Genomic DNA, 25,620 nt, shown 5'->3' with positions numbered 1-25,620 from the left:
TGACTTTTCTTTACGATCCTAAACACGATGCAGTCCATATACACAATCGAACAGAAAATGAACATCACGACTTGGCTCCTCCACGCCCACCAACCGCACCGACAGCCTGCAACTGCGCCTCGCTAAGCTTGATCTCAGGCAACGCTCGCCCTCGCCCCGTCGGCCACCCAACGAACTTAATCTCCGCCAAGTATCGGAGGAATCTGCCGACATCCTCCCTGGAAATGCCGTAGCCGGCGCTCTCGTCGACCCCGGTCCAGTGCTCGGCGTCGGCCTTGAGGACACGGACGGCATTCCGGTCATCCAGCTCGGGCGCGCGCGTGTTGGCCGGGAGATTGTCCACGCAGAAATGGTACAGGGGCATAAGCGCGTGCTGTTCCTGGTCCTTCTCGTGCGCGCCCGCGGAGACGTATTTCTCCAGCTCGTCCTTCCACTCGTCGTAGCCCACCTCGGGCACGTTGTAGCCGTAGTACTCCAGCAGCGCCAGGTACTCGTTCATGCGTAGACGTGGATGGCCCGTGACGTGCACGACATGGATCCCCGACGGGAGCGGGTTCAGTGCCGCCGCGACGACAACGCGCGCAACGTGATTGACGGGCACCGAGTTGACGGTGTTGACGATCCGTGGCCGAGCGCCGAGCTGGATGCAGCCCTTGAGCATTCGGATGAGGAAGTCGTCCGTGTTGCACACGCCGGTCTCTGAGTCCCCAAGGACGTATCCAGGTCGGACCACCGATCCGAGGAGTCCTCGCCGGCCAGCCTCGCGCACGAGCTGCTCGGACACCCACTTGGACTGCCCGTAGCCCGTGCTCAACCCTCTTCGGCTGCCCTGCATATCATCGTCCTCGGACAATGCCCGCTGCCCGGTGCTGATTGCCTCGTCGGAGAGCTTCACGTAGTGATCGTTGTCCAGGACGCTGGTGGAGCTGACGAACGTGAAAACCTTCGGCTTGCCTTCATTGCACAATTTCATCGCGTCGACGGTGGACAGGACATTGGCCGCCATCAGGTCCTGATAGCGTCGGACCCAGTGAACCGTGGCGCCGTTGTGGATCACCCCATCGACCTCCTGTGCCAGGCGGTCCCATGTTTCCTGATCCAGCCCGAGTTGTGGCTTGCTCAGGTCGCCAACAACGCAACTCAAGCGCGACGACCACTCATCCTTCCACAAGCCATAGGCGTTCAATGATCGCTGGAGCCGTTCCATGGCTGCTTTAGTGTCTTTGACGCCTCGAACATGGGCGATCAACTTGACCGAACGTGCCGTTCGCTCCAGGACGTCTTTGATGATGTACGACCCGAGGAAACCCGTCGCGCCGGTCAGGAACAGGCTCGGATTGGACGACTCACGAAGTCCCGCCGGATCGGCCGTTTGGTACGTGGCTGGCAGTGTCTTGAGAAGCTCGTCCAGGGACTTGGCGTACTCGGACTCCTCCTGGGCAGCCTCGCCACTGACCCCATCGCTACCGGCCAAGAGCTTATCAACCTGAGCACTAAAACCAGAGAGATTCGCATGCTCGTAGAGGGTGCTAATCGAAACGTTTGCACCCAGTTTCTTCCGGACATCCAGCAGCATCTGCTGCGCCAGGATACTGTGACCGCCCAAGTCGAAAAAGTCATTGTGCGGAGCGATCGTCTTTTCATTGAGACCGCGGATCAGATTCGCCCATATCGCTGCAACGGCGCGCTCTGTGTCCGTAAGCGTCTCCCATCGCTTGATGTCCTCTTCCGATGGCCCCTCGGACTGCTCTGCGATATCCGGGAAGGGGAGGTTCGGCTTGTCGACCTTGCCATTGGGGTTCAGCGGGAGCTTGTTGAGCACAATAAAGATCGTCGGGACAGCGTAACTGGGTAATCGGCTCTTCAAGTGGTCCCGGACTTCGGTCTGCATGCGTCGGAATCTCTTAGTATAGACCTTAGTGGGGCCAAAGTCCATGCCTTCGTCTTCAATATCTTCCAAGCCTTGCGACTTGAGAAACTGCGGCCATTCATTGAACTCCGGGACGATGTAGCTGACGAGCGTTGGCTCCTCGTTACGATCCCGACGGACAAGTGTCTTGCAGTCTCGGACCAAAGCATTTTGCCGCAGGTTACTGTCGATATCATTGAGTTCGATACGGAATCCGCGGATCTTGACCTGATCGTCGGCGCGACCGGTGCACTCCACATCGCCGGTTTCGAGGTAACGGCCAAGATCTCCGGTGCGGTACAATCGATCACGGGGGCCCTTGTAATATTTCCTCCAAGGCTCATTCTGATTCTTCCGCTTGTCGGCTTCCACCCACTTCTGGTTATCGACAAACCAGTTCATTACAAACTTCTTCTCGTTCAAGGCCGGGTCGTTCTTGTACCCTTCCGCCAAACCCGCAGCGCGGACGTAGATCTCGCCGACCTCGCCAATGCCACAGAGCTTTGTTGGGTCGTCGCGGTTCACCACCAGCAGTTGCACGTTCTGCATGCCCTGACCGGCGGGGACGAGATCCTTCAGCTTGTCCATGGCGTGCGGGTCTCTGGCTTTGCTCGGAATCTCGTAGTAGCTGACAGCCCGCTGGGTCTCGGTGGTGCCGTACATGTTAACAATGTTGCAATTGACTGCCAACTCGCGTAGACTTCTGCAGTCCCGGGTGGTGAGGACATCGCCGACAAAGAACGCGCATTGCAAGCTCGGGAACTTCGCGGTCGCGCCGCCGACGAGAATCTGGCCCATGGCCGGCGTGAGATGGGTGACGGTCGGCTTGTGATCGCGCATCCACTGCGCAAGTTTCTCGTGCTGGATATCCTCCCGCGACGGAACCAGCAGCTGAGCACCCAGGTACAGCGGCGTGAAAATGTCCCGCTGCACGGGATCATGCGCGATGCCGGACAGCAACGTGAAGCGGCTCTCGGAGCTGAGCTCGAACCGCTCCGCCATCCAGCCAAAGTACTTGGCCAAACTGAAGTGACGGCCCAGCACGCCCTTGGGCCGCCCCTCACTTCCCGACGTGAAGGACAGGGTCGGATTGCTGTCTGGGCCGACCTCCGTATCCGGCGGATAGCCCGCCTTGTCCCATACGCTGGCAAACACGTCCTTGCCATCCACCTCGCCGCCCGTAAGAGTGCCGTCGTCATGCAGTCGCAACGCCGGGACCTCCGTCTTCAGCGTCAGCTCGTCGTCAATATACTTGCGCACAACAGGCGCCAATGGGCCTGCCTCGTCCGTGGCCCGCGCGATCTGCACCAATGCACGAGGCTGTGCGACTTCGAGGTAGATCTGCTGTCTTGCCGGCGGGTACGCAGGGTCGAGGATACTCAATGTAGCCGCGGAGGCCTAACACCATCAGCTGGGGCCCTTCAACACGAGGCACGCGACCATGAAAGAAAAAGAAAGAGAAAAGCTCTTTACCAGAGTCCCCATCATCGCTACCACCAAGTCCACCGATCGATGCGCCCAAATCATGACCACATCGCCATTCGTGATACCGGCATCATGCAGATGGTGGGCAAGAATATTCGATGCCTCGTAAATCTGCTTGTAGGTAAACCTCCGCTCGGGACTCTGCGACGACGCCGTTTCGACTACGCATATTCGGTCGGGATGCTTTTTCGCATTCTCGTGGAAAATCGAGTGAATCGAGCCCACATACCCGGACCAATCCAGGTCCACGGTGGGATCTGGCAATTGGACCATGCTTGGGAGTTATTCCGGAAAATGTACAGAGGAGAGCGCAACAATCGTGAGGAAACAATCCGTTCAGTCGAGGGTTCAAAATTCATCCATACTTTGGAGATCTTATCGTTGAGTCAGCTTCGGCCTGCGATATCGGCGATCCGGCGCTGATGCCGCAGAGTCACGTGATTATCCGTCCAGCCCTAAGAGCCTAAGAGGTGATCTTGATCCAAAAAGCAATTTGAGAAGAGACGCGTTGAATTGCAGTACTTATTCTAGTCACTATCAACAGCTTCATTGTTCATCCATCTTCACAACATCACAAATAGGAAAAGTCGTGACTCATGATCTCATCAGTCATCCATAATACATGTCACATCATCAGTCATCACAACCATCAAACATTAGGTAATAGATCACAAGCGGAAAATCAACCCCAAAACGCTGTATGCCCGCATGCCAATGAGTTTTGCAAGGACAATAGCACATAATCAGACAACTCGAGTCATACAATACCTGGAGTCTGGAAGATATGGTCGTATCTGATACAATGCTCCAAACCGACGCCAGAATCATCATCCTGGACAGAAAAACCAAGAAACGGATAAACACAAACGAAGAACTGAAAAGAAATCAGCCCATCTCAACGGAAGGCACGACGCTTGACACCGATCGATTGCCCGGCGGCACGCGTTCTCTGTCGGAGCGCGCCACAAGCACTTGTGCAGGACAGACAACAATCTCATCGTCACCGTCTCCAAAATCATCGCCTCTCTTGACCACCAACGGGAAGAGCACCAGCCGAACGACAGCTCCTTGAGCCTCAAGCTCTTCATTCGATGTTGTGGCACCACTGCGCTCGTTCATGAGGGACGCATTGAAGATCACGTGGCGAGCCAGGTCGCCTTGTGTATTGTACTCAGGCTGCAGGGGTGCGAGCATGACGTACTCCGCACGTTGTGTCCGCATGGCAATGGACAAATCAGCAGCGCGCCGCAGGACATTGCATAGAGAATCGAGTAACTGTTTCTCGACGGCTTGCGGTGGCGGCAACACCTGCGACAACGTACCCATGATCTCCAGGGCGACCGCTTCCGTATCCCGAGCCTTCTGCTCCTGAAATGACGGCCGTTTGGTCAGGAGCGTAAGTGTCAGAGCGCGCCAATGCGCAACAGCTCGACGGGGCCCAATTTCAAGCAACTGCTTCTCCAATGCCTTCAGCTTCTGACGCTGCTCGCGGTCCATCCCAAATAGATACCGCGTGAAGATATACTCCCAGATCATCGCCATCACCACGGACACAAAGACATCCCGCCGGCGCACGCGATCCGCCAAAATCGAATCAGCGTCAGTGCCGTCCAAAATTGCGTTCTCGAATCGGTCGACCACATTAGGGTCGCGTAACTCGGCGAGCGATCGGCATCGACGGAGGTCAGAGTGTTTAGAGAATCGCAGCACCCATTGTTGAACATGCTGACATAGTCGTTGGCAGGCGTCATCGAAATAGTCTTCGTCGCGGACATCGAGAACGTCATCTGCCGTGGCAGCCACAATCTGCGCTTGAAGCTCTTGCACAGTCTGCCGGGCAGCCGCCAGTTCGTCCCGCAGCTGGCGCAGCTCCGCATCCTTTTGGGTGATCGCGTTGGCTATTTGCTCGCGCACAATCTTCTCCATACCAGTAGCCAACTCGACTTGGCGCGACTTGAGGCTCTCCACCTCGCGAGCGTGTGAGGCCGTTAACTCGGCTTGTTTCGCATGCAGTTCCTCATTTTCCCGGGTCAGCCTCTGGACCTCTGACTCCATCCACTCCAGCGAGCTCTTCAAACGAGTGAGCTCGGCTTCCTTGTCCCGCAGCTCAGCATCAGTCTTGTTCAGGGCCTGGTCGCTCTTGCGGCGCGCAACACCCACTCGTGTGAGTTTCTCCTCAGCCTCATCTTTCGCAGCGGCCAGCGATCGATTCTCGGAAATCAATTGCTCCAGGCGCGCTTCTAGGTCTTGGATATACTGCATGCTCCTACGGCGGCGGACGCTCGGTGGTCGGGTGGGCGACCGCGGGGAGCTTGGAGTTTCGCCCCATCCCTCCTGCAGATGCCGATCAGCACCAAGTCAGGGAAAAAAATAATCATACGGAAAGACTTACATAGACATCGGTCATGCCTCGCAAAGGACGCTTGCCTTTGTCGGTGACCGGGTCGTAGTCAGAGGATGAGGGGATGTCGTGCAGCTCGACGGGGTCATGAGCGACAGCCACCACTTGCTTCACCCGTGGCGTTTGTTTTGTTGGCTCCGTTTGATTTGTTTGTTTGGGTGGCTGGGTGGGGTCCCTTGCTGAGCACCCTGACCAATCATCATCGCGCGTATCTGACTTTCCAGATTCGGCAGGTGAGCTGCTTCGCCTGGCATCAGCGGCCGCTGCGGCTCGAAGATCGCCGCTGATATTGTGGCTGGTGCGCCGGAGCGATCGGACGCTTCCAGCACTGCTGCTTCGGCGACTATCGGGCCGTGGCAGGATGTAGGCTTCATGGTCCATTGACAGGCGACGCGTTTCGGTTCTGCCATCATGCTCGTCGGACTCCCGGATGGGGTCCAACATCCTCTGCGGTGACGGTGATGACTCGAGAGGGGGCCGAGGACTGCGAGCTCGTTTGAGGGACATGTGTTCCTCAATCAAGGGAGCAGAAGCGTGGCCGTAGACGGGACTGCCGCGCTGGGAACCGGCGGGAGAACGTGAGGGGGACGGGCTGAACCGAAAGGCAGGCCGGTCCTTCAATGAGACGTCGACCGGGGAAGGGCTTGAAGAAACTGGAGTTTGCTTCTGCTCCATCTTTGACGGGTGCGTCGTGTCTTGCTCCGTAGAAGCGACCCTCTTGGAATCATCCTGATCATCTTCCGCTGGTAGGCCACGTTTCTCACTGGCCTGTACATCGCCCTTGTCCGTGCTTGGCTCAGCTTGTTCTTCTTGTCCACGTTCCAAATGCATTGTCTCAGGAGATTGCCGTCGAGAAGCGACTTCGCTCGGCGGCTCCAACGGCGTACTCTGGGAGGCCGGTTCGGCGTCCTGCCTGTCGCGATGCTTAGGGTACTCCAGCTGCTCCCCCATCTCAGCAGACCTCTTGCTCCTCAACAATGGATCAATGTCCACATCTTTTGCCGTGCCGGAAGCAACCGCAACGTCGCTAGCCGCTTGCTTCTTCGCAGACTCGATCAATGCGTCTGACCCCACAAAACCAGCAACGGCCAAAGCGATTTTAACTGCATCATTTGTATCCTCCTCCTGAGAGGTTGTCTCAGCACTCGGCCCAGCCACATGCTCCTTTTGCCTGTCATCCCCAGTAGTTGTCTCTGGCTGCATCGTGACATCGTCAGAAGCACCGTCCTCGTACGCTCCAACTATGCTTTCTTGCCCATTCTCAGCCAGGGTCCCCACGTCTGACGAACCGACGTGGTCGGAAGAGGAATCTTGCCGCATTTCCATCAACATTCGGCCTTTGTCAATATCGATAGACGACCAGGACTCGACCGTGACTGGGGAGGGAGCAACCTCGAGTTGTTCTTCTCGTCCCTGTTCAGTCTCATTCCCCGAGTCCGCTGGTTTTGGAGTCTCGTCCTCCTCCGGCGATGGAGCGGATATAAGCTTGTCGTTGACCGCTTCTTGGAGCACCGCCGAAGATTGTCGGTCTGCGGATGACGTGGCAGGCTCAGGCACGGTCTCCATCTTCAACACCGACCCAGATACTTTCATTTCCTCTTCCACGGAGGGAGCCGCGGCATCGATCGACTCCGACCTCTGTGCGTCTTCGTCGGCGTTCCCGCCAAGTTCCATCGGGTCAATTGGTGCCTCTTTGTCGTCGACACCCTCGGAAAGCTTCTCTTTGTCCGATGGTGTCTGCGAATGTTCCTTCTGCACGGGGGCATCTGCACCGGGCGTCTCTGAGAAGTCCAATGTGACGATAGACAAGGATTTCCTTCTCTTTCTAGCCTCCCTTTTCTCCTTTTTCTTTCTCTTTTTGCCATCCACGGCATCATCCCCAGAGTCTTCCTGCAAATCGCCCGACTTGTCCTCGGGAACAGCGCTCGCATCGACCGGCTGCGCTGGACCTGCTGCGGTGTCCAAGCTCTCCACGGCCGGCTCAGCAGGCGCTGGTACAGTTTGTGACTCGATGACATTCGGTGTAGTCGTAAATGTCTCTTGCTCAACATGTGAACCGCTGTCCACTTTGTCTCCCGCTGGAGCCGGCTCCTCTTGAACGGTCTCAGACACGGTCGCAAGAGAATCCCGCTTCTTCTTCTTCTTTTTCTTCACCTTCCTTTTCTTCCCAGACGTTGCTGGAGCGGGCGTTTCCTCCTTCAAAGCTTCCAGGCTCGGTTCTGCGGCATGACCCTGATCGGGCATGGGCTCTGTCGATGGTTCACCGACGATAGACTTTTCCGCCTGCTCGTCTGATGGTTCATCTTGACCAACAGCAGTGACAGACCGTAGCGTGGTGTCAAGACCGCGACTCGCCTTTATCTCGCCGGTATCCTCCTGTGTTGTTCTCTGTTGCTCCGTAGCCAAGGTGGCAGATTGAGACGCTCCTGCCGGTTGCCTGTCCTTCTCCTTGTTCTCCGTCATATCACCCTTACCCGCAGTATCCTCATCCTCATGATGTCCCTGATCCCTCCCTTGCTCGACCTCCTCCTCTTGTGCGTCCTTCACAGCAAGCACGGACGGTTTGTCCGACGCAGCAGTCTTCTCCATCGGTTCCCGTTTGTCTTGTTCGTCTCCAACAGGGCCGGTTTCGGATACATTGTCGGGCTCAGGCGAGGTTTGGGAAGGCGCCGGGTATCGAGAGTCCTCTGTCTGTCGTTGAACCTGCGTGGACACCAAGGCATCAGTCAAATCGAAATCTTTCCCCTTGGTGTCGGTCTCGACCGTGGCGGAAGACTGAGTTGTTTCTTTACCCTCGTCTTGAACAGGTGTCTCCTGCGGTGCGGACTCGCGCTCCTCTTCTTGCGGCGCCGCTGCTGGTTCGCCGGCTACGGCCGGCTGCCGTGAGTCTTGTGGTGTGGCTTGATCGGCTGTCGGCTCGAGCACATTGCGTTGTTCGACCGTATCAACGTCATCCTGCTTCGGGATTCCTTCGTCTTTGCTAGCCGGTGTTGCTTCTTTGTCCTGATCCGTCAAGTCCAATGTTTGGCGCCTCTGCTTTTTCTTTTTCTTCTCGAGCTTTCTTCGAGCTTTCGCCGACAGGGGTTTCTCTTCCGGCTCTGTGGGATCCGATGGCTTGACTTCCTCTTCATCGGCTGGCGCCTCCGTGGAAGGTGCAGCGGCAGAATCCTCAGCTGCCGTCTCCACAGCCCGCGATTCCTCCCGTTCTTGCAGGACGCAAGATCCGGCATCCGCGGGGACAGTGGGTTGCTGGGACTCGTCGGCAACGGGAACAGCAGCACTGCCGTCGGCAGGTTTCTCGACTTCGATGGAAGTATCCCCTGCATCATCGGCTTTCCGCAAGGATTCATCCTTGTCCTCCGGACCCTCAGCAGTCATTTCCTGCGCCGGCACAGCAGACGGTTCACGGACTTGCGTCTCCTCTACATTCGTCTCACGCGCCTGCTCTGTTCGAAGCTCTTCGGTAGAGACTGGGTCGGTGACTTCCTTGACCTCCTCCGCTCTCTCGTCGGTGGCCCGAGCATCCTGATCCACCGGCGGCGGAGGCCCGCCAGCCTCTTCCGCTGGTTTGACCGCCATTTCCTGATCGGGAGTCCCCTTTGTCTCCTCCACAGCCGGCTGCGACTCGCTTTGTGGCCCTGTCGGAGTTGGCTCCACGGCAGCAGATTCACCGACATCTGGCACAACAGGCGATGATTGCGAATCTTCACTGAGTGACTTCCGCTGCTTTTTCTTCTCTTTTCTCCGCTCTTTCTTGCTCTTCTTCACCGTCGTGAATTCATCACCTGCTTCAACGGTCTTTGCCTGCTCATTGTCTCCGGGAATGTCGACAGGTTGCGGTTCAGACGTCTCCGCGTGCTGGCTCGCTGGTGGCTCGGCAGAGGTGATCTGCTCTCCTTCAGTGGCAACAGGAGCTTGGGTCGGCTCGTTGGACTCTGGAGAGGCCGCGGGGACATTATCTTCAGCAGGTTGAGCCTCTTCAATTTTTGGGAGCGACTCGGACGCCTTTCTTTTCTTCTTGTCCTTCTTTTTCTTGGCCTTGGAGCTGACGGGCTCAAACTCATTGGCCTCTCCATCAGCGGTCTCCGCGGGAGGTTCAGGGACAGACGGCGTCGGCTCTACTGCTTGCGGTGCTTGGTTGTTCTCTTTCTCCTCGACCACGGTCGTGACAGGCTGCGCATCGGACTCTGGCTTTCTGTCATCGGGAACCTCGAGATCAATGTTGGTCGAACCGGCTTTCTCAAGGGTCTGCTCTTCCGAAGCAACTGGTTGCTCTGCACTGTTGCCTGTCGTCGCCTCCTTCTCTTCCGCTTCAACCGGAGGAGCGTCCTCTCCTGATAGCTTCTCAGACTCGGCTTCTTGAGTTGTGTCTTCGACAGCGGGAAGGACAGCAACCTGTTCGGCAGGCCCTGTGGCAACGTCCGTCTGTTCACGAACAAGACCCGAGTGTGGCGATTCTTGTGAAACCTCCTCCATTGGCTGCGGTTCATGCACTGATGCTCCGTCCTCTGCCTTATTCTCTTCAGTCGTTGTGGGCTCCTCCTCGACTTCAACTTTGTCGCCTTCAGTCTGCGCCGGTTCAGAAACTGGCCCCTCAGCTGTCTCCGGAACACTCGTCTCGAGAGGAGCATCGCCGACATCCTCTTCCCGAGACTCATCCGGCACATCAGCCATGACAACATCGCTCTGGGAGACCTTTGTATCCGGCGTATCTTGAGTCGTTTCTCGTACCTCCTGCAGCTCAAACGGAGCCTCGGGTTCAGTCTCTTTGGCGGCAACACTGGCCTCCTCCTTAACCGCTCCTTGGACAGACTCTTGAGGAGCATCAGATGTACCAGGTTCGGTCATCGGCTGATCTTCAGTGCCATCCTTTGCCGTTTCGGCCTCCGCCGGCTGCGCAGCACTGGCTTCAGCTTGTTCAGGAGCAGGTGGCTCATCAACAGCACCTCTCGTGCCATCGTTAACAGCTGCAGAAGAAGCATCAAGCGGCGCTGCTTCATCGCCAGCAACGTCTTTCGGTTCCTGCGGAGTACTTTCATTCGCAGGTTCAGGCAGAGACGCGCTGGATGATTTCCTCCTTTTATCCTTCTTCTTTTTCTTCCTGGACTTGGAACTACGTTCCGGCTCCTCTGAGGGCTCTGAAATTGGCTGAGTCGCTTGCGCATCATCTGTGCTCACAGCGAGAGGCTCCACATGCACTTCTTCCGTTGAAGGCGGTTGTTGTCCTTCAGTCATCTCCTGCTTGGCAGCCGTCTCAACTTCCTGGCCCGGAGCTACTTCCCGAGAAACCTCGGATCCTTGCTCTGGCTCCTTTGCAAATTCCGATGCCACAGGAGGCGCCTCGGGAACTGGCGGTTCCTTAAGAGCCGACACATCCTCTGTGCTGACGACGGTTGACTCCGCATGCGCATCTTCAGTTGAGAGCTGCTGTTGTCCTTCGACCAGGTCCTGCTTGGCAGGCTTCTCGATCTCCTTCTCTTCCTCAACTTCAGGAGAAATTTCCACACCTTGCTCCGGCTCCTTTGCAGGCCCCGACTCCGACAGAGGTGCCTCCGATGCGGGAGGTTCTTGCTTTCCGGAAGCTTCATCGGCGCTCACGACGGGAGTCTCCGCCTGCACGTCGCCCGCGGAGTGCGGCTGCTGCTCAATCTCGGCTACATCTTCTTTGGGAGCCGTCTCGCTTTGCTGCTCCGGCTGGACGCCAGCGGAAACGCCAGCTCCTTGCTCCTGTTGACTCTGCTCAGAGAGATCTCCCTTGATAGATTCAACCACTTCCTCTGCTGGAGACGCAGGGGAAATGTCCTCTGGCAATGGCTGCTGCAGACCCTCCTCGATGGTCTTCACTGGAGTATCCTCCTCCTGCTGCGCGACCGGAACCTCACGGGGGGTGTCATCCTGTGCCTGCGCTGAGCCCTCCGTGGTCTCAAGATCCACAGCCGCGGCTTCCCGCCCCGGTTGCTGAGCCTCGCACGATGACTCCACTACAGAATGCTGCTGCGTATCCTCTGGAGTGTCCTTCTCCATCGGAGCAACTTCGACTTGCTGCTCGAGCTGAATGTCGGAGACTTCCCGTTCCTGCGCCTGGTCGAAAACTATCTCGGCGATATGACCTTGACCGCCCTGCACCTGCCGATCCTCAGAGGAAGCAGGCTCCGCTTTGGGCGATTGGTCCGCGACTTCAGTCAATTCTTTCTCTGTGGGAGCCTCCCCGGTATCCCCTTCTACATGAACTTCGGGGGCATCGGCTGGCTGCGGCTGCTCGACCCCTTCAGCGACCCGATCTTGATCTCCCTGTGCCTGCTGTTCCTCAGAGGAAGGCTCCACTACCGGCGATGACTGCACAACTTCAGCAGCCTCCTTCTCTGTGGTCACCTCAGTCTCGTTGTCTGGTTGCGTAACCTCAGAAACATCATCAGACTGAGACTGCAGCTGCCGCTCCTGCTGATCAGTCCTGTCGGGCTCCTTTTCCACTTCTTGCGGCATTGATTGGGTATCTGCCGCACTAGCATCTTTCTCCGCGACCGTCTGCTCCAGCTGGATCTGGCTGCCGGCATCATTTTCCTTCCGAATGTCCTCGGGCTGCGATGTCGCCGTTTCCTCTTTCATGCCATGATCGCAGGGAATGGGCGACTCAGATTCCTCGGTCTTCTTGGCTTCGTCTTCAGCAGGCGCTCTCTCTTCTTCTATGGGAGGGATGATGGTCTCCTGCGCCAGCTCTTCGGGGAAAGATACCCGCTTGGACTTCTTCTTCTTCTTCTTCTTTCCTTGCTTTTCGGAAGGCGTGGCTGGACCCGACCCGGCTCCCTCGATTGTCTCCTTTGGTGGTTCCGAAGCGTCGCGGACATCGGGCTCAGTTGGTGTGGTGGGAGAATCAGACGCTGGAGTTGAGGGCTTGCCATCATCATGGTTCTCGGTCAAAGGTTCGAGGGAAGGCTCCGCGGACTCCGGAGTGGCCCCGGATGTCAACGAGTCGCCGGGGCGTTCGATTTCAAGCTGAGATTCCTCGGAGGCTTCCACGAAGGGTTGGGACACTTCTTCGACAGGCGTTGGCACTTGTGTCTCCCTCTCAGTCGCTTCCGTTCGCTCGGCAGTAATATCTCGCTCAGCGCTGACGGCCTCACCGGATGCGCTCTCTTCCCGAGATTCGGCCTTGTCATCGCCGATATGGACGCCGGTTGGAGCAGCTGGTTTCTCTTCCGTCGGTTGCTCAGCATCTTGCTGTCCGGCCTCCACAGAATCGGTCAACGACGGCTCAGGAACCGGCTTTTCTTCATCCACGGCAGCTTTCTCCTCCGCAGGCTCCGCGTCAAGATCACGACTTTTCTTTTTCTTCTTCCTGGCGAGCTTCCGCTTCTCTTTCTTCGACAACGATGGTGCAGGAGTATCGGTTGGAACTTCTTCCGCTGGTGTCTCCGCTGGCTTGTCCGCAATTGGCTCGGCGGGCTTTTCGTCGGAGGGTGTATTTGCGGTTGCGCTCGTCGTGACCGCTGCGATAACGGTGGCATCGACGACTTCGCCAAAATCTTTCAAGCGCCGTGGAGACGTGGAGCGCTTCTCCGTGGTTTGCTCCTCTAAAGCATGCTCCTCTTTGTCGTGGATATGGTCCCCAGGGGCGGACTTCGCCTCCGAGACAGCAGTGGATGAGTCCACATCTGCTTCCCCTGATGCAGCTTGCGTTTCTCCAGCCGGCTTCTCAGCCGCCACTTCAACGGGCGTCTCGCTTTTGGAGACAGATGCAAGGACTGCAGCATCCACGACATCCGCAAACCCGCCAAACCGCACAGACTCGACAGGCCTTTCCGCGACAGGTTCTTTCGCGGGCAGAGTGGGCTCGTCGACCTTTTCCTCTCCAACCATCTCAGCCGCCACTTCAGCCGGCGTCTCGCTCTTCGACTCAGAAGCAAGAACGGCAGCATCCGCGACGCCCGCAAACTCACCAAACCGCGCGGACGATTGGACAGGCTTCTCCGCAGCGGGCTCTTTTGCAGCCAAAGCGACTTCCTCAATCTTCTTCTCCTCTTCGACTTTCTCAGCCGTCACTTCACCCGACGTCTCGCTCTTCAACTCAGAAGCAAAAATCGGAGCATTCACGATTTCGCCAGGCCGTAGGGAAGACTCAACCGGCTTTTCTGCAGCAGGTTCTTTCGCAACCGGAGGGACTTCCTCAACCTTCGCCCCTTCAGCTTTCTCAGCCACCACCTCAAGGATTGTCTCGCTCTTAGACTCAGAAGCAAGCACGACAGCATCCGCGACGTCCGCAAATCCACCAGACCTCACGGACGACTCAGCAGGCTCTTCAACAACAGGCTCTTTCGCAGCGGGACCGATTTCCTCAACCTTCTCCTTCTCAGCCGCCAGCTCATCGGATGTCTCGCCGTTGGACTCAGAACCAAGGACTGCAGCACCCACGCCATCGTTTATCGGTAATCCGCCAACTCGCATGGAAGACTCGGCAGGCTTCTCCTCAGCGGGTTCTTTCGCAGCCGGGGTGGGCTCCTCAAGCTTCCGCTCTTCTACCTCCTCACTCGTGACGCCAGCGGGCATGGAAATTTCACCTGGGGCGGTCTTCTCCGTCCCAGTATCTCGCTCAACCGACGGGACGGTGACGATTGCTGTCTCGGCTTCTTGAGCTTGCTTCGTTTCCTCAACAGAAACCGCAATCTCGGCCGCTTTTTCGTCCGCCTCCTCCGTCGTCCCCCTTGCAGCGCCAGCCGTGTCCTCGACCACCTCACCAACTTCTCGAGTGATGCTTTCTTCCACAGCAGGCAGGGCCTTCTCAGCAGCCTTCGGTGTATTGTCCCCGGCAGTCTCCGCCGGAGCGCCAACCGTCGGCGTCTCCACACCCTTCTCACTCACCACCGACCCCGACGCTGATGGCAACGCCTTCAACGACTCCGGCGGCTGCGGCAACTCCTCCCCATCCACAAAGCTCGGATCCTGGAGAAGCTCTGACGGCGAATGGAATTCGTACTTGAGCTCTTCCTTCCTGCTGGAGGGTGGCCGCGAGAAGAAAGTCGAGAATGTCGCCGCCGTTGGGGTGGCCTGTCGCGAGTTGAGGTAATCCCCATCGTCATCCCCGCCAGTTCGCTCTGTCGGAGAGATACTTAGACCGCTGGGGCGTCGGCTGCTCCAAGCCTGATGACTTGCTGACCACGAGGGCCCGGCGGTGGGGCCCATGGTGTCCTCCCACGGCATATGTTCTGCAGTGGCTCCCTCTATCTGCCGCAAGTCCTCGACGGACGAAGTGCGCGACGTGGACGCGCTCGACGGCAGAGGCGGCAGTGGACCCTCCGGCTCAATCTCGTGTCTCCCTGGACTATGCCGCTCCACGAGCCACAACGGCCGGATTTCACGCGCACTCTTGAACTCTATTGACCCTTTGCGAGGATGGCTTGGTGTTGGGGACACCGGTGACTGACCTCCGAAGGACGAGACGGAAACACGCCTTGAAGCATTAGGCGACGGCGGGGGCTTGCGGAAATGAATCGGGATGGCGGTGGGCGAGTCCGTAGTACCTCTTAGCACCGAGGAGCGTCGAGATCGAACCGCGGAGGAATCCTGTTGTCCTCCTTGATCAAGCGACGACGGCCGGCTGCTGCGAGGTTTCTCCTCCTCACCTCGCTCATGCGTCGAGGTCTCAAGACCCTTAACGCTAGCGGCCCCCGCAGCGAAACCGGCGATACCCAGCCCCGAGACACCACTGGTCCGGTCATCACCCTTCTCCAGAGAAGACTCCAGAGAAGAAGACCTAATAGCCGTTGATGGTATTTCGGGGCGCTCGTCTAAAAAAGACTGGGACCCGGAATCCTCGCTGGCCTCGGTTTCCGCGACACCTCGGTCCTACACAGAGAAAAGATGCGCATCAGCCAAAACGCGTCATGGAACATTGAAATGAGTATCATCAAAGTATATGCCCAGAGAGAGCTGCACCCCATCTCCCATATCCAAAAGATCCCCCATTCCACGTCCATATACAGAGAGGAAAAGGAAACGTAGCTCATTTATCTACCTTTGACGTTTGTGCGGACTTAACGATATCTTCATATCCACGCCGCCGCTTTTCTTCCCTTCGTCGCCTGCGAGACCTGTGCTCGCTTCCGATTTCGTAACCGTCATCGCTAATCCGTGAAGAACCTTTCAAAGACCGCACAGCATCATCGACGACATCATCAAAAACGCCCGAACCGTCTCTTGGCTTGTCCTCCTTTGCCTCATCATCTCGAGTCGGACCAAAGTCCTGCTTCTCCGACTCTTCTGCATCAACTGGTTCGTCCAGATCAATCGACCGAGACCTCGACTTCTTTGAATTCCGTTTCTTACGACCAGTCTCGGCCGGTGCAGACGCAACTGATTCCCTCTCGGGCGTCTCAGCGAGGTCATCAGCAGGAGGGTCTCGAGACGGCTTGACCTTGGCCAGCTCATCAACACCAGGCAGGGATCGAGAGTCGTGATCGACGCGCTCAACGATGAACTCGCGGGTAGTCGATCGCTCCGTTTCGACGTCTTCTACCTTCTCGGGCAGATCGGCCGTATTCTCCACCCTACCGCTGTCACCGTGCTCAGAGGCGACGTCACTTGCCTCTTTCACAGTCTCGATTGTCCGATTCGGAAACTCGGACCTTAGGGGAGAATCGCGGTGGTAGTACTTTGCATCATCCGTCACGACAGACGGATCAAACCCAGCCATTGCAGCTCCCGCAGCCAAAGTAGCGGCAAATTCAGGGTCTTCAATGTAAGCTCCGGGCACGCGAGGAGACTCAGAAGACTTGCTTGATTCTTTCCGAACATCTTTGTCCGCGCTATCGGTTGGCAAGACTTCCTTTGCGTCAATGTACTCAACCATACCAGTCGTTGGAATTGCATCCTCATGCTCACGTGCCCGGCCTTCATCACGGCGCTCGGCCTCAGCCGTCGAGATGTGAATGGCAGTCGACGGCTCATCACGGGTTTCCTCCCGTTCCGCCTCGGTCTTCGCTGGCTCGGGTGAAGAAACTGGGGAGTAAGGAACCGGAGAATGCACATCCCTCTCGGATCCCTCATGACTGGTAGGCGGCGTTGGGCCAATGACCCTGAGGGTCGGAACAGGCCATGGGAGCTCGCGTGAGGTCGTGGATTGCTCCTTTGCAACGGAGGAGCGTTCAGCGGCCGGAACAATCTCAATAATGGCTGGAGATGCACGCTCCGAGTGGTACGGAAGCTGATGGTCCCCGATGCCCTCGGGACGGAAGAATTCCTCATAGCTATCGTAGTGCACCGGAGTGCTTCTTCCGCTTCGGATAATGCGAGAACCCGGGATCTTTGGCGACTGACGACCCTCGGTTTCGTGATCCTTTGCTTCGGCGACACCTTTGCTAGTCTCATCCCGAGGTCGGATTTCCACGAGGTACTTGTCAATTTCTGTCAGGCCCCGTCGTTCCTGTCGACGCTTCTCTCGGAGCTCATCATGACGGCTGCGCCTGCCATCTTCAGATTCCCTCTCGGCCAGGATGTCAGATATTGTGGTACCGCCAGCAACCACTGCGGCAGCCGCCACCGGGGCGGCTGCTGAGGCGGACTTCTTCTCCTCCCGCCATCGCCGGTCCCAGCCCTCAGTATTCCGGCCGGATTCGTTGCTGTCGGCCTCCTTACTCTTCTTCTCTTTCCGGTCGCTGCGGGGCACCACCTCTTTCAACGCCTCCCATGGGAAATCCGCGTTCTGACGTCTGACATCCCGCCGCTCTTCTTCATACCGCTCCAGTCTGTCCTGCTTGTCTCGTTGCTCCTTTGTGAGGTCAAACTGGACACTGGCAGTATCCTTCGTGGTGGACCTCCGCTTCGATGAGGAAGGAATAATCTCGATAGGTTCCGTGGCAGGCACAGGGGAAGAGTTCCTGCGGCGGGGCCGGGTCGACCGATCCTCCACACGGTGCACAGAAGAGTCGGGGATGATGGACGGTGCTGCGGAAGTAGGATGGTACACAGATTGAGAAACAGGAGTGACGGGTTGAGGCTGCTGCAAAGGAATCGCCCCGGGCCGGACAAGCGGAGGAGGGCCCTCTAGAGACGATGATACGGAAGCACTAGCAGCTTCGAATCGGGACGGATCGCTCGTCTGGACGGGGTACACGTGTTGAAGGCTGGCTTGACTGCCCGAAACACTGCGGTTGTCATAAGAATCATGACCAGAGTGAGCCAGATGGTGATCGCCCGATTGTGTCGATCGCTTGGCTTTCTTTCCCTTCTTCTTCTTACTTTTCTTTTTACCCCACGGCCAGAAGGAAAATCCGGAGTCGACGGATGACAGACTGCTGGAACTACTGCGGCTGCCACCGAAAAAGGCACTGCTGCCATATGCGAGATTGACTGAGACGGCCGACTCAGAGCTGGATGTCTCGCCGGACTCGATATCCAGCCATTCGTCATCCTCGTTTACTTCGCGCGTACGATGCTTTGATGGACGGGTCAATTGCCGCGGAGACAGAGGTCTGCGGTTCAAAGGCACTTTTGCCAGACGTTGCGCCGCCGCCGTAAGGCCGAGGAGCTCCGCATCAATCGACGCCTCCGAGGAGCGCTTTCTCCTCGACTTGGTAGACCGACTGCTCACACTCGATGCAGACCAGTCGGACATACCATACGCGAGATCGAGGTCCGCGGAGGAGGATGAGGAGTTCGCGAATGAGAAGAAGCTGCGGCGCTTTTTCGAGCTACGCTTATGTCTGTTGGCGGACGGAGCTGTGAAGAATGCCTTGAACCCCTTGGGACTCGATCGACGACGCCCGCGGGGCCCTTCCACGTAGAGTCGTTCTGACGCATCTGACCTGCGTCGCCGCCCGTCGAAACTGGAGCTGCTGGAGCTTCGAGACCGCGATGATTTTGCTACTGCGGCGGTGACCGCCGTTCCGATCGCGGCGCCAATAGCGGCCTCTTTCAGGGTCGAACGCCGACTTCTTCTAGACCGGGAACTGGAGCTGGATCGAGAACGTGAACGACGGCGGCGGTATGATTTGTGCGACCTGATCGAGTCATCCCGGTCCTTGCCCTTTGACGACCGGGCTTCGGTTTCTCGCGAGTGGGTAGACCCTGTCTTTTTCGATGACGCGACGCTAGCGCCCTGGTAGGACAACCGAGAGCTGCTCGTGCCGGACCGAACACTGTACGAGTCGTTGAATTCGTCGGTATCGAAGATGGATTTGGCAAGATACGCCGCGAGTCCTCCGGCAATCCCGCCCGCGAGCCAGGAGCTGCTCCGTGACTTCTTCCGTCGGCTTTCGTCATCTGACGAGTATCGAGAGGATTTATCAACGCGGCTAGAGTTGCCGTGGCGACTGAGGACGGGTGAGCGGGACGGAGGTTTGTAGTGATGCTTGCGCGGAGCATCGCGAGACGTCGTTCCGGGCTCAAAACAATACTTGCAGATCCCAATAGCCTGTGTGTAGTCCTCAAACTGGGCAACGCCCTCGCGATCCCTCCAGAACTCGATGAACTTGCTCAGGGGCCCTTGCGGCCGCTCCTGATGCGCAAGTTGTCCTGAATGCGAAGGAGATCCAGCGGGGTTATTCGGCACGCCTGCTCCATGGCCAGTCGGATGTCCTGCACCGTACGGCTGAGTTGACGCAGGCGTCTCGTGATGGTTAAGCATATATCCCGCCGCCGACGCACCTAGTGTCACTCCCAAGCCATGCTGTGCGGGAGTCGGCGACGCTGCTGGATAAGTAGACACATTCGGCACACCAGGAGGAGGAGGCGGGTAATTCGTGCTCGATTGATTCGGATACTGTGGCCCAATGCCGTATGTCTCTGCGCCCGCGGCAGGACCGGACGTCGCTGGCAAAGAAAAGTCTGCACCACTGTAGTATTCAGCAGCTGCGCCCGTCATTTTGATGGTGCTTTGCCCTGGAAGTAGTTTGTTAGCATCGAAAGATGTTGGAATTGCATAAGGATATGTACCAGAGCTGGAAACTTCTGAGCTGGCCACCGGCGCGCGCTGATCAGTCCGTGTTGCCGCGGACTGTCCCTGAGAGGGATTATAATACTCAGCGGCATAACCAGTCGCTGGACGCGATGGTTCAACCACTATGGGCGGTCTGGATGAGGCGGCATCCGACGCTGACCGCTTGGAACGCCTCGACCGCTCATCGTCCTCAACGTACTTCGGTTTGCGCTCGATGATCAACGGCTCAGGTTCCGGTTCCGCGGTGACATAGGTCGATGCGGTCGACTCGCCAGCCACGCTGCGGTCTCGGTCGTCGCGGTGAGCTGACTTGCGACTCGAAGAGCCCGACACCGACGACGAGGAGGAACTCTTGTGGGAGCGACGGCGACCGGAAGACGACGAGGAGCGCACATCATCTTCCGTTGCGGCGGACTTGCGCCAAGCGCTGGACCGTTCGCGGTCACGATCGCGGCCACCGCCTCCGATCAAGGCCTTGAACATGGCGGAAAAGTGGGGGGGGGGGAAGAGAGATAAGATTCCTACCGCGGGACGATTCAACTCATCGGACCCGAACGACAAAAAGCCACGCTGCAAAGAGGAATGGAATGTGTGGTGTTGGTGGTGATGGAATGTGTTCTGCAAACACGTATAACTATTCTCTCAGATTGGCTCAATATTTGCGTGCTCTGCTGACACTCAAAGTCGGAGAAATAAACTGTAAGGGACCCCGCCGTTAACCTGCAGGGGCTATCGATGAAGAACAGCTCAAAGTATCGGTGAGAAAACGAGCCCTTTGTGGGTTTGTTTTGATGCAGGGTTGGGGTTGAAGCGGTATGTATAAACAAACCGAGCCATGGTTAGGCGGAGGCTGGAGAGCGGCTGGAGCTGGCACCCGCACCATAACAGGTAGGTAGTTAATACCATTAGATTTTCCGCCAGCCACAGCGGGTGGGGTCCGCTCCGAATCCGATCCTCTGCCGATGATGTGCTGACATAATCAGTCTTGGCATTTGATCATTCGCAAAGCTGGATAACTAGATGGGCAATAATAAAAATAACATACTGCCAATATGAAACCGCTCAGCGACTGCGGTCTGCAAGCCTATCATCACAAAGAGCCGAGAAGCTGACAAGACATCGTGGCAAAGTAAATGAACAATTCATCTGGAATGTGCGCTGGAATGTACAGATGCTGAAACAATCTTGTATTTACACAGGCGAAGAGGCCTTTGAATTGTTTGAACCATCTACCCTCGAAGGAAAGTCCTTATTCACACAGAGATCAGAAAGAAAGATGGATGGCAACCAATCTCGCAAATATGAACACGAAAGACGACTTTATGCAGGATATAACACAAGAAAAAGAACGAGGGCAAAAAAGCAGACAGCCACCAAACGCCAAACAAAACTGAACAGACTGCCGCCCGAGAAGATATGGTAGGTTGGAAAGAAAGAAAGAAACAAGATCAACTATGAAGTCAGATCTATACTCGGGACGTCTCCAAAAATTCGCTCATGAATGCTCATCAAAATCTCCGCGTTCGTGATCAGAGTCGGCGAAATATACCGATATTCCAACAGGAATCGAATGGTGCGCTTGAGGAGTCGCCGGAGGATGTCGCGGTCAACCAGCGGTCGGAGCTCCGACATGTACGTTGCAGACAGCACCAGCATATTACCGAATTGGCTGCTCAGAGTCAGTCTGATCGTTTCTCTGCACAAAAACGAAGGGCTTGGCAAACGTACGCCTGCGCAGTTCCAAAAATGTTGGTCACGACCGGGCGCCCCTTGATGCCGTCGAACGCGGTGGTGCTCAGAATTGCCGCCCGGACGCACTCTTCGCATGACTCGCGGATTGGCAGAGGCAAGGCATCGTAGGGCGCACATTGCCAAATATCATCTTCACCGGTCGCAAGGGGAATTCCCGATTCACTCGACGATCGGCCCGCGATGGGTCCGTAAGCCACGCGGGAGGTATTCCGCTGAGGCTTCGAATCGTCTTCAGAGTCGGCCTCCGCTTTTGTTCCACCGGCCTTGCCATAGTAATGGAGGGCCAGGTACAGCAAGGGGCGGTGAACGATGTATCGAGCACCATAATACTTGGCTCGCAGTCGAGCCATATTGATATCAGGGTGAGGTGGATCAAAGTCGTTCCACTGCATTTGAGCTGGCAGATCACCCCGCCAGTGTTCCAAGTTTTTGCTCCACACCTTCAAAACAGACACGGAAAAGTTGGCGACCTTGTCGTCATCCTTGTCCTCTATCGCACGCGAGTTAGCACTGCAGATCTACCAAGGACTGCTTGCAGAGGAAAAATAGAGGACAATCTGTGTCACGTACTTGGAGTCTTGTACAGGTCGTTGTGGATTCGATTCAGAACCTTCCGCAGATGGATCTGCGCAAGGTAAAACACCATCATCCGTGTGTTCGGGGCGTCAAGACTATTGGGCACCGGGAACACATAATCTCCGGCGGGCAACTCGACTTTGGTTTCAACTTTGGTGATATTGCTGCCAGGAAGGGGCAACTCCGCCAAGATATCACTCTCGAGTTGCAGATTCGTCCAGTACGCAAATTCGCATAGGCTCTTGTGCCGGCCCTTCGGTAACGATTGGTACTTGTCTCTGAGAACGCTCTCATTAGCACCAGCTTGCTCGGGAGGGGAAGGACAGCGGGGAAGGGGCAGAACACGGACTTTCGCGTCAGCGATATACATGCGTCGGCCGCTCGTTTGATCCAGCCAAAGCTCTCCACCGGATCGGCCAACTGGCCCATATATAACCCAGCCAAGAGCCCAGCTTGGGCCTCCTCCAGTGTCGTGAACATTGAGCTCACACTGATAATCCGAACGCCGTAGGCATAATACGCAAACCCCGGGATCACATCGACGTTTCGCCGACGGCTGGAATCAGAAGCCACCGATGTTCGACGCCCGGTGCCCGCCGGGGTTGACGATGAGGCATTGGGGCGCCGGAAAATGGATGCACTGGAGGAAAGTTCTGGCGGAAGAACACTGCTGGAGGGCGATTTGGCGGATGAATTCTTGTAGACCGGAGCCGGCAATGGTCTATCTCGCCATTCGCAGATAGCACCCACGGCCATCACAAGGAGTAGGATCGCATTCTCGATCGTTTCCTCTATCCTGAGAGGCGGGGGGCTGGATCCAGTCATTGGATTGGTTTCGTTCCCTACCATCTGCACACCTTCCAGCAATCGCTTTCTCTTGGCTGCGCGCTGGATGTCGACTCCGGATTGCAGGGACTGCGCAAGTCCCTCTCTTGGCCGGCCATACGAGCGAATAAACTGCTCCATGACATTCTTGAGATGGATCTCGTCCAGGAACGGATGCAGGATGTGCATGTGGGTCAGGTAGCTGCGCACGAGCCGCCGCACAACCTCGGGATCGGTGTTGAGCTGGCCAAACTCGTCGAGGCCACCAACCGGCTCATGAGGCGGATCGGAAAACGAGGAAGGCAGCCCGGTGCCCCAGTCGGCCGAGGAAGACGGGCCGGCCTCATTCCTGCTATTGGGGCTGGGCCTACTGGATGCCATCGTCCGCGCCGGACCGCCGTCACTCCAGTCGCTGCCAAACGCCGTGGGACCCTCACCAAATGCCTCGAGTCGGATCTTACCTCTGCCTAGCTCCATGTCCATTACATAGTTTTCGGTGATATTTTTCCCAATGAGTCGCCTCACAGTCGGCCACGACAGCAAATTGTGGGCGCCGGTGGTATGGTCAATGGGGATGGACAGTTCATCATCCTCCGAGTCCGATGCTGATGCCTTGAGATCGGCTTGCTTGATGTCTGGAAAACTGGCGACGTCGAATCCCGGGACCGGAGGAGAGGTTCCTTGGTTGGACGGGTTCGCCGACTGAGGGCTGGTGTTGTCACCGGTTATGACCGTCTGCTGACGGAGCAGACGCAGCATGCGCGTCTCGAGCTTCTCTACCCGGCGATCCACTCGGTCCACCAGCCGCGTCTCGAGCCGGTCTATGCGGCGGTCCACACGCCGGGAGATGCGGTCCTCCATTTCATGCATCTTTTCCACCATGAAGATGGTGGATTTATCCTGTCTGTGATTCGTTGCCACGGTCAGGCCAAGGCGCGCGCAAGGACGTCCGAATGTGTGCACTCACTTATGTGGGGGGAGCTCTTTATACACGCAGGTCAAGTTGTTTTCTTTGCAATGACTGCATGCGGGCCGACCCTCGTCGCATTTGGCCTTTCTGGCTCGACATTGATCACATGCCTAAAGAGTTGGTCAAATTGCCGGGCAACGTCGCAGCACCAAGCCCATGCTCACCTGCTGGGCACGGGATGATTTCCGTTGCCGCATGGTACCGAATAGTTGACCGGAAAAGAAGCTTGGGTCGAAGGGACCCGGGGTCGGCGGCATCGGGAAGCTGACGTTGGGGCCATACGGGCCGAGCGTCGGCATGGGCGCGTCGCCGGTGTTTGGAACGGAGGTGGGCGGCGCGTATGGTACCCCCAGCGCGCGATAGTCTCGATAGTCGGTCGGAGGCGGTCCGGGAGGCGGTCCGGGGTCCATTGAGATGCCGTTCATTTGACGCATCGGGGGCAGTTGTGTGGAAGCCTCATGCGGGGAGCGGGTGGGTGCGTTGGTTGTCGGGACGCCGTTGGACTGCGAGAATGGGTCCGCCGAAGCCTGAACCGGCTCTCGAGTCGGCGGCACGGTTGACAAGATGGGCGTTGGAGCCGTCGACTGGCGGCGCTCTGCATTGGCGGCCTCGAAACCCGGTGGATACGGAGTCGGGCGCCATGATTGCTCGTAGATTCCGTGCGATGGTGGCAGATTGGGCAATCTATCCGGCGCCATGGGCATCCGTTGCGGCGCGGTGACGACCGGAGTCGGTGGTTGCGCCAGGGACGGGGGCGGCAGACTTCCCAGGGCCGGCGGATGGGGTTTGGACTTGTCGTCCGTTGCCATCGCTTCCATGATCGGCCGCGATTGGGGCGGGGAGCAAACCGCCGCGAACCAGGGGGAGGGGTGTAGAGGGGGAGCTCAACGAGGAGGCGGTGGGTGGGTGGCAGCGTGGGATGGGATGAGGGACGAAATCTCCTGTCACACAGTCGTCACATGGGCACCAGATGGGAGCAATTGACGAGAGCTTCAATGGCCGAGGTTCGGCAGGACATGGGGTTCGTTGGCACTGGGAGATCAAGCATGGGACATTGGAAGCGTGTTCCGACGAGAGCTTGGTTGCGATTTTATTTTGATTTATACGAAACGTGTACCGAAGTAGGGATATGAAAGAAAGAAGAAACGGGGAGAAAGGAGAAGAGGGGATCCTTGCGGTCAAGACCCAAAAGCCAACAACACCATCCGGCCGGGACTTTTTGTCCTTTCAACTATGTACTCCGTATTAAACACATCCCCAGAAGAGAGAAAGAATTCTAGCTTGTCGATTTCACACTGGACTGAGAGAGTCTCTTCTTCCCGATCGATTGTTGACCCTTGGTGCCGCTAACTGCATTGGGCATGCATTCCCCATCCAGGAACCCCCACACTACCCACATGGGAGAAGCGACGTTCGACCACCAATCAACCTCGAGAATGGGACTGGCAGCTTGGACCAATCGAGAGAGGGCTGGACCATTTGGCCAGTGGGCTTGACGCATCACACCAGGTCTTCCGTTTACCATTTCGAATCGAATCAAACAAACCCGCAATAGCAATCAATCAATCCTCAAAGCAATCGCAAGCAATCGCATGCGGGCACATCATAGCTTCTTCGCGTACAGTACTTACAGTTCCTCCTGTGGTTGGAGGGGGGTTGGCCGAGTCAACTCCGTCCTTGGGCCAAAGTTCGAATAACTAACCTAATCGTCTGCAAGTGTCATGCCCAATGCAATAAATAACCTCCGCAGTTTGTCCGCCTGAGTCCTGAAT

The 25,620-nt window shown here is 57.1% G+C and overlaps 3 protein-coding genes across 3 annotated transcripts; all 3 read right to left on the bottom strand.

The window, feature by feature from the left end:
• Positions 1-64: 64 nt before the first annotated feature.
• VTN31DRAFT_117 (uncharacterized protein) lies at positions 65-3,667 on the bottom strand (the record flags this gene model as incomplete). The annotated part of the gene is made up of 2 exons (XM_069401197.1): positions 65-3,307; positions 3,383-3,667. The coding sequence occupies 2 exons, from the start codon at positions 3,665-3,667 to the stop codon at positions 65-67; spliced, it is 3,528 nt and encodes a 1,175-aa protein (XP_069262973.1).
• A 612-nt stretch (positions 3,668-4,279) lies between these two features.
• VTN31DRAFT_116 (uncharacterized protein) lies at positions 4,280-20,208 on the bottom strand (the record flags this gene model as incomplete). The annotated part of the gene is made up of 4 exons (XM_069401186.1): positions 4,280-5,728; positions 5,787-15,635; positions 15,805-19,667; positions 19,722-20,208. The coding sequence occupies 4 exons, from the start codon at positions 20,206-20,208 to the stop codon at positions 4,280-4,282; spliced, it is 15,648 nt and encodes a 5,215-aa protein (XP_069262972.1).
• Positions 20,209-21,177: 969 nt separating this feature from the next.
• VTN31DRAFT_115 (uncharacterized protein) lies at positions 21,178-24,666 on the bottom strand (the record flags this gene model as incomplete). Its single annotated transcript, XM_069401175.1, has 6 exons — positions 21,178-21,394; positions 21,454-21,967; positions 22,048-22,331; positions 22,403-23,782; positions 23,846-23,958; positions 24,013-24,666. The coding sequence occupies 6 exons, from the start codon at positions 24,664-24,666 to the stop codon at positions 21,178-21,180; spliced, it is 3,162 nt and encodes a 1,053-aa protein (XP_069262971.1).
• Positions 24,667-25,620: the final 954 nt, after the last annotated feature.

This window comes from Thermomyces dupontii (assembly GCF_041956625.1).
Source record: "Thermomyces dupontii strain NRRL 2155 unplaced genomic scaffold VTN31scaffold_1, whole genome shotgun sequence".
Lineage (NCBI taxonomy): Eukaryota > Fungi > Ascomycota > Eurotiomycetes > Eurotiales > Trichocomaceae > Thermomyces > Thermomyces dupontii.
Note: the sequence above shows the minus strand (reverse complement) of the source record. Positions and strands in the feature narration are given on the sequence as shown.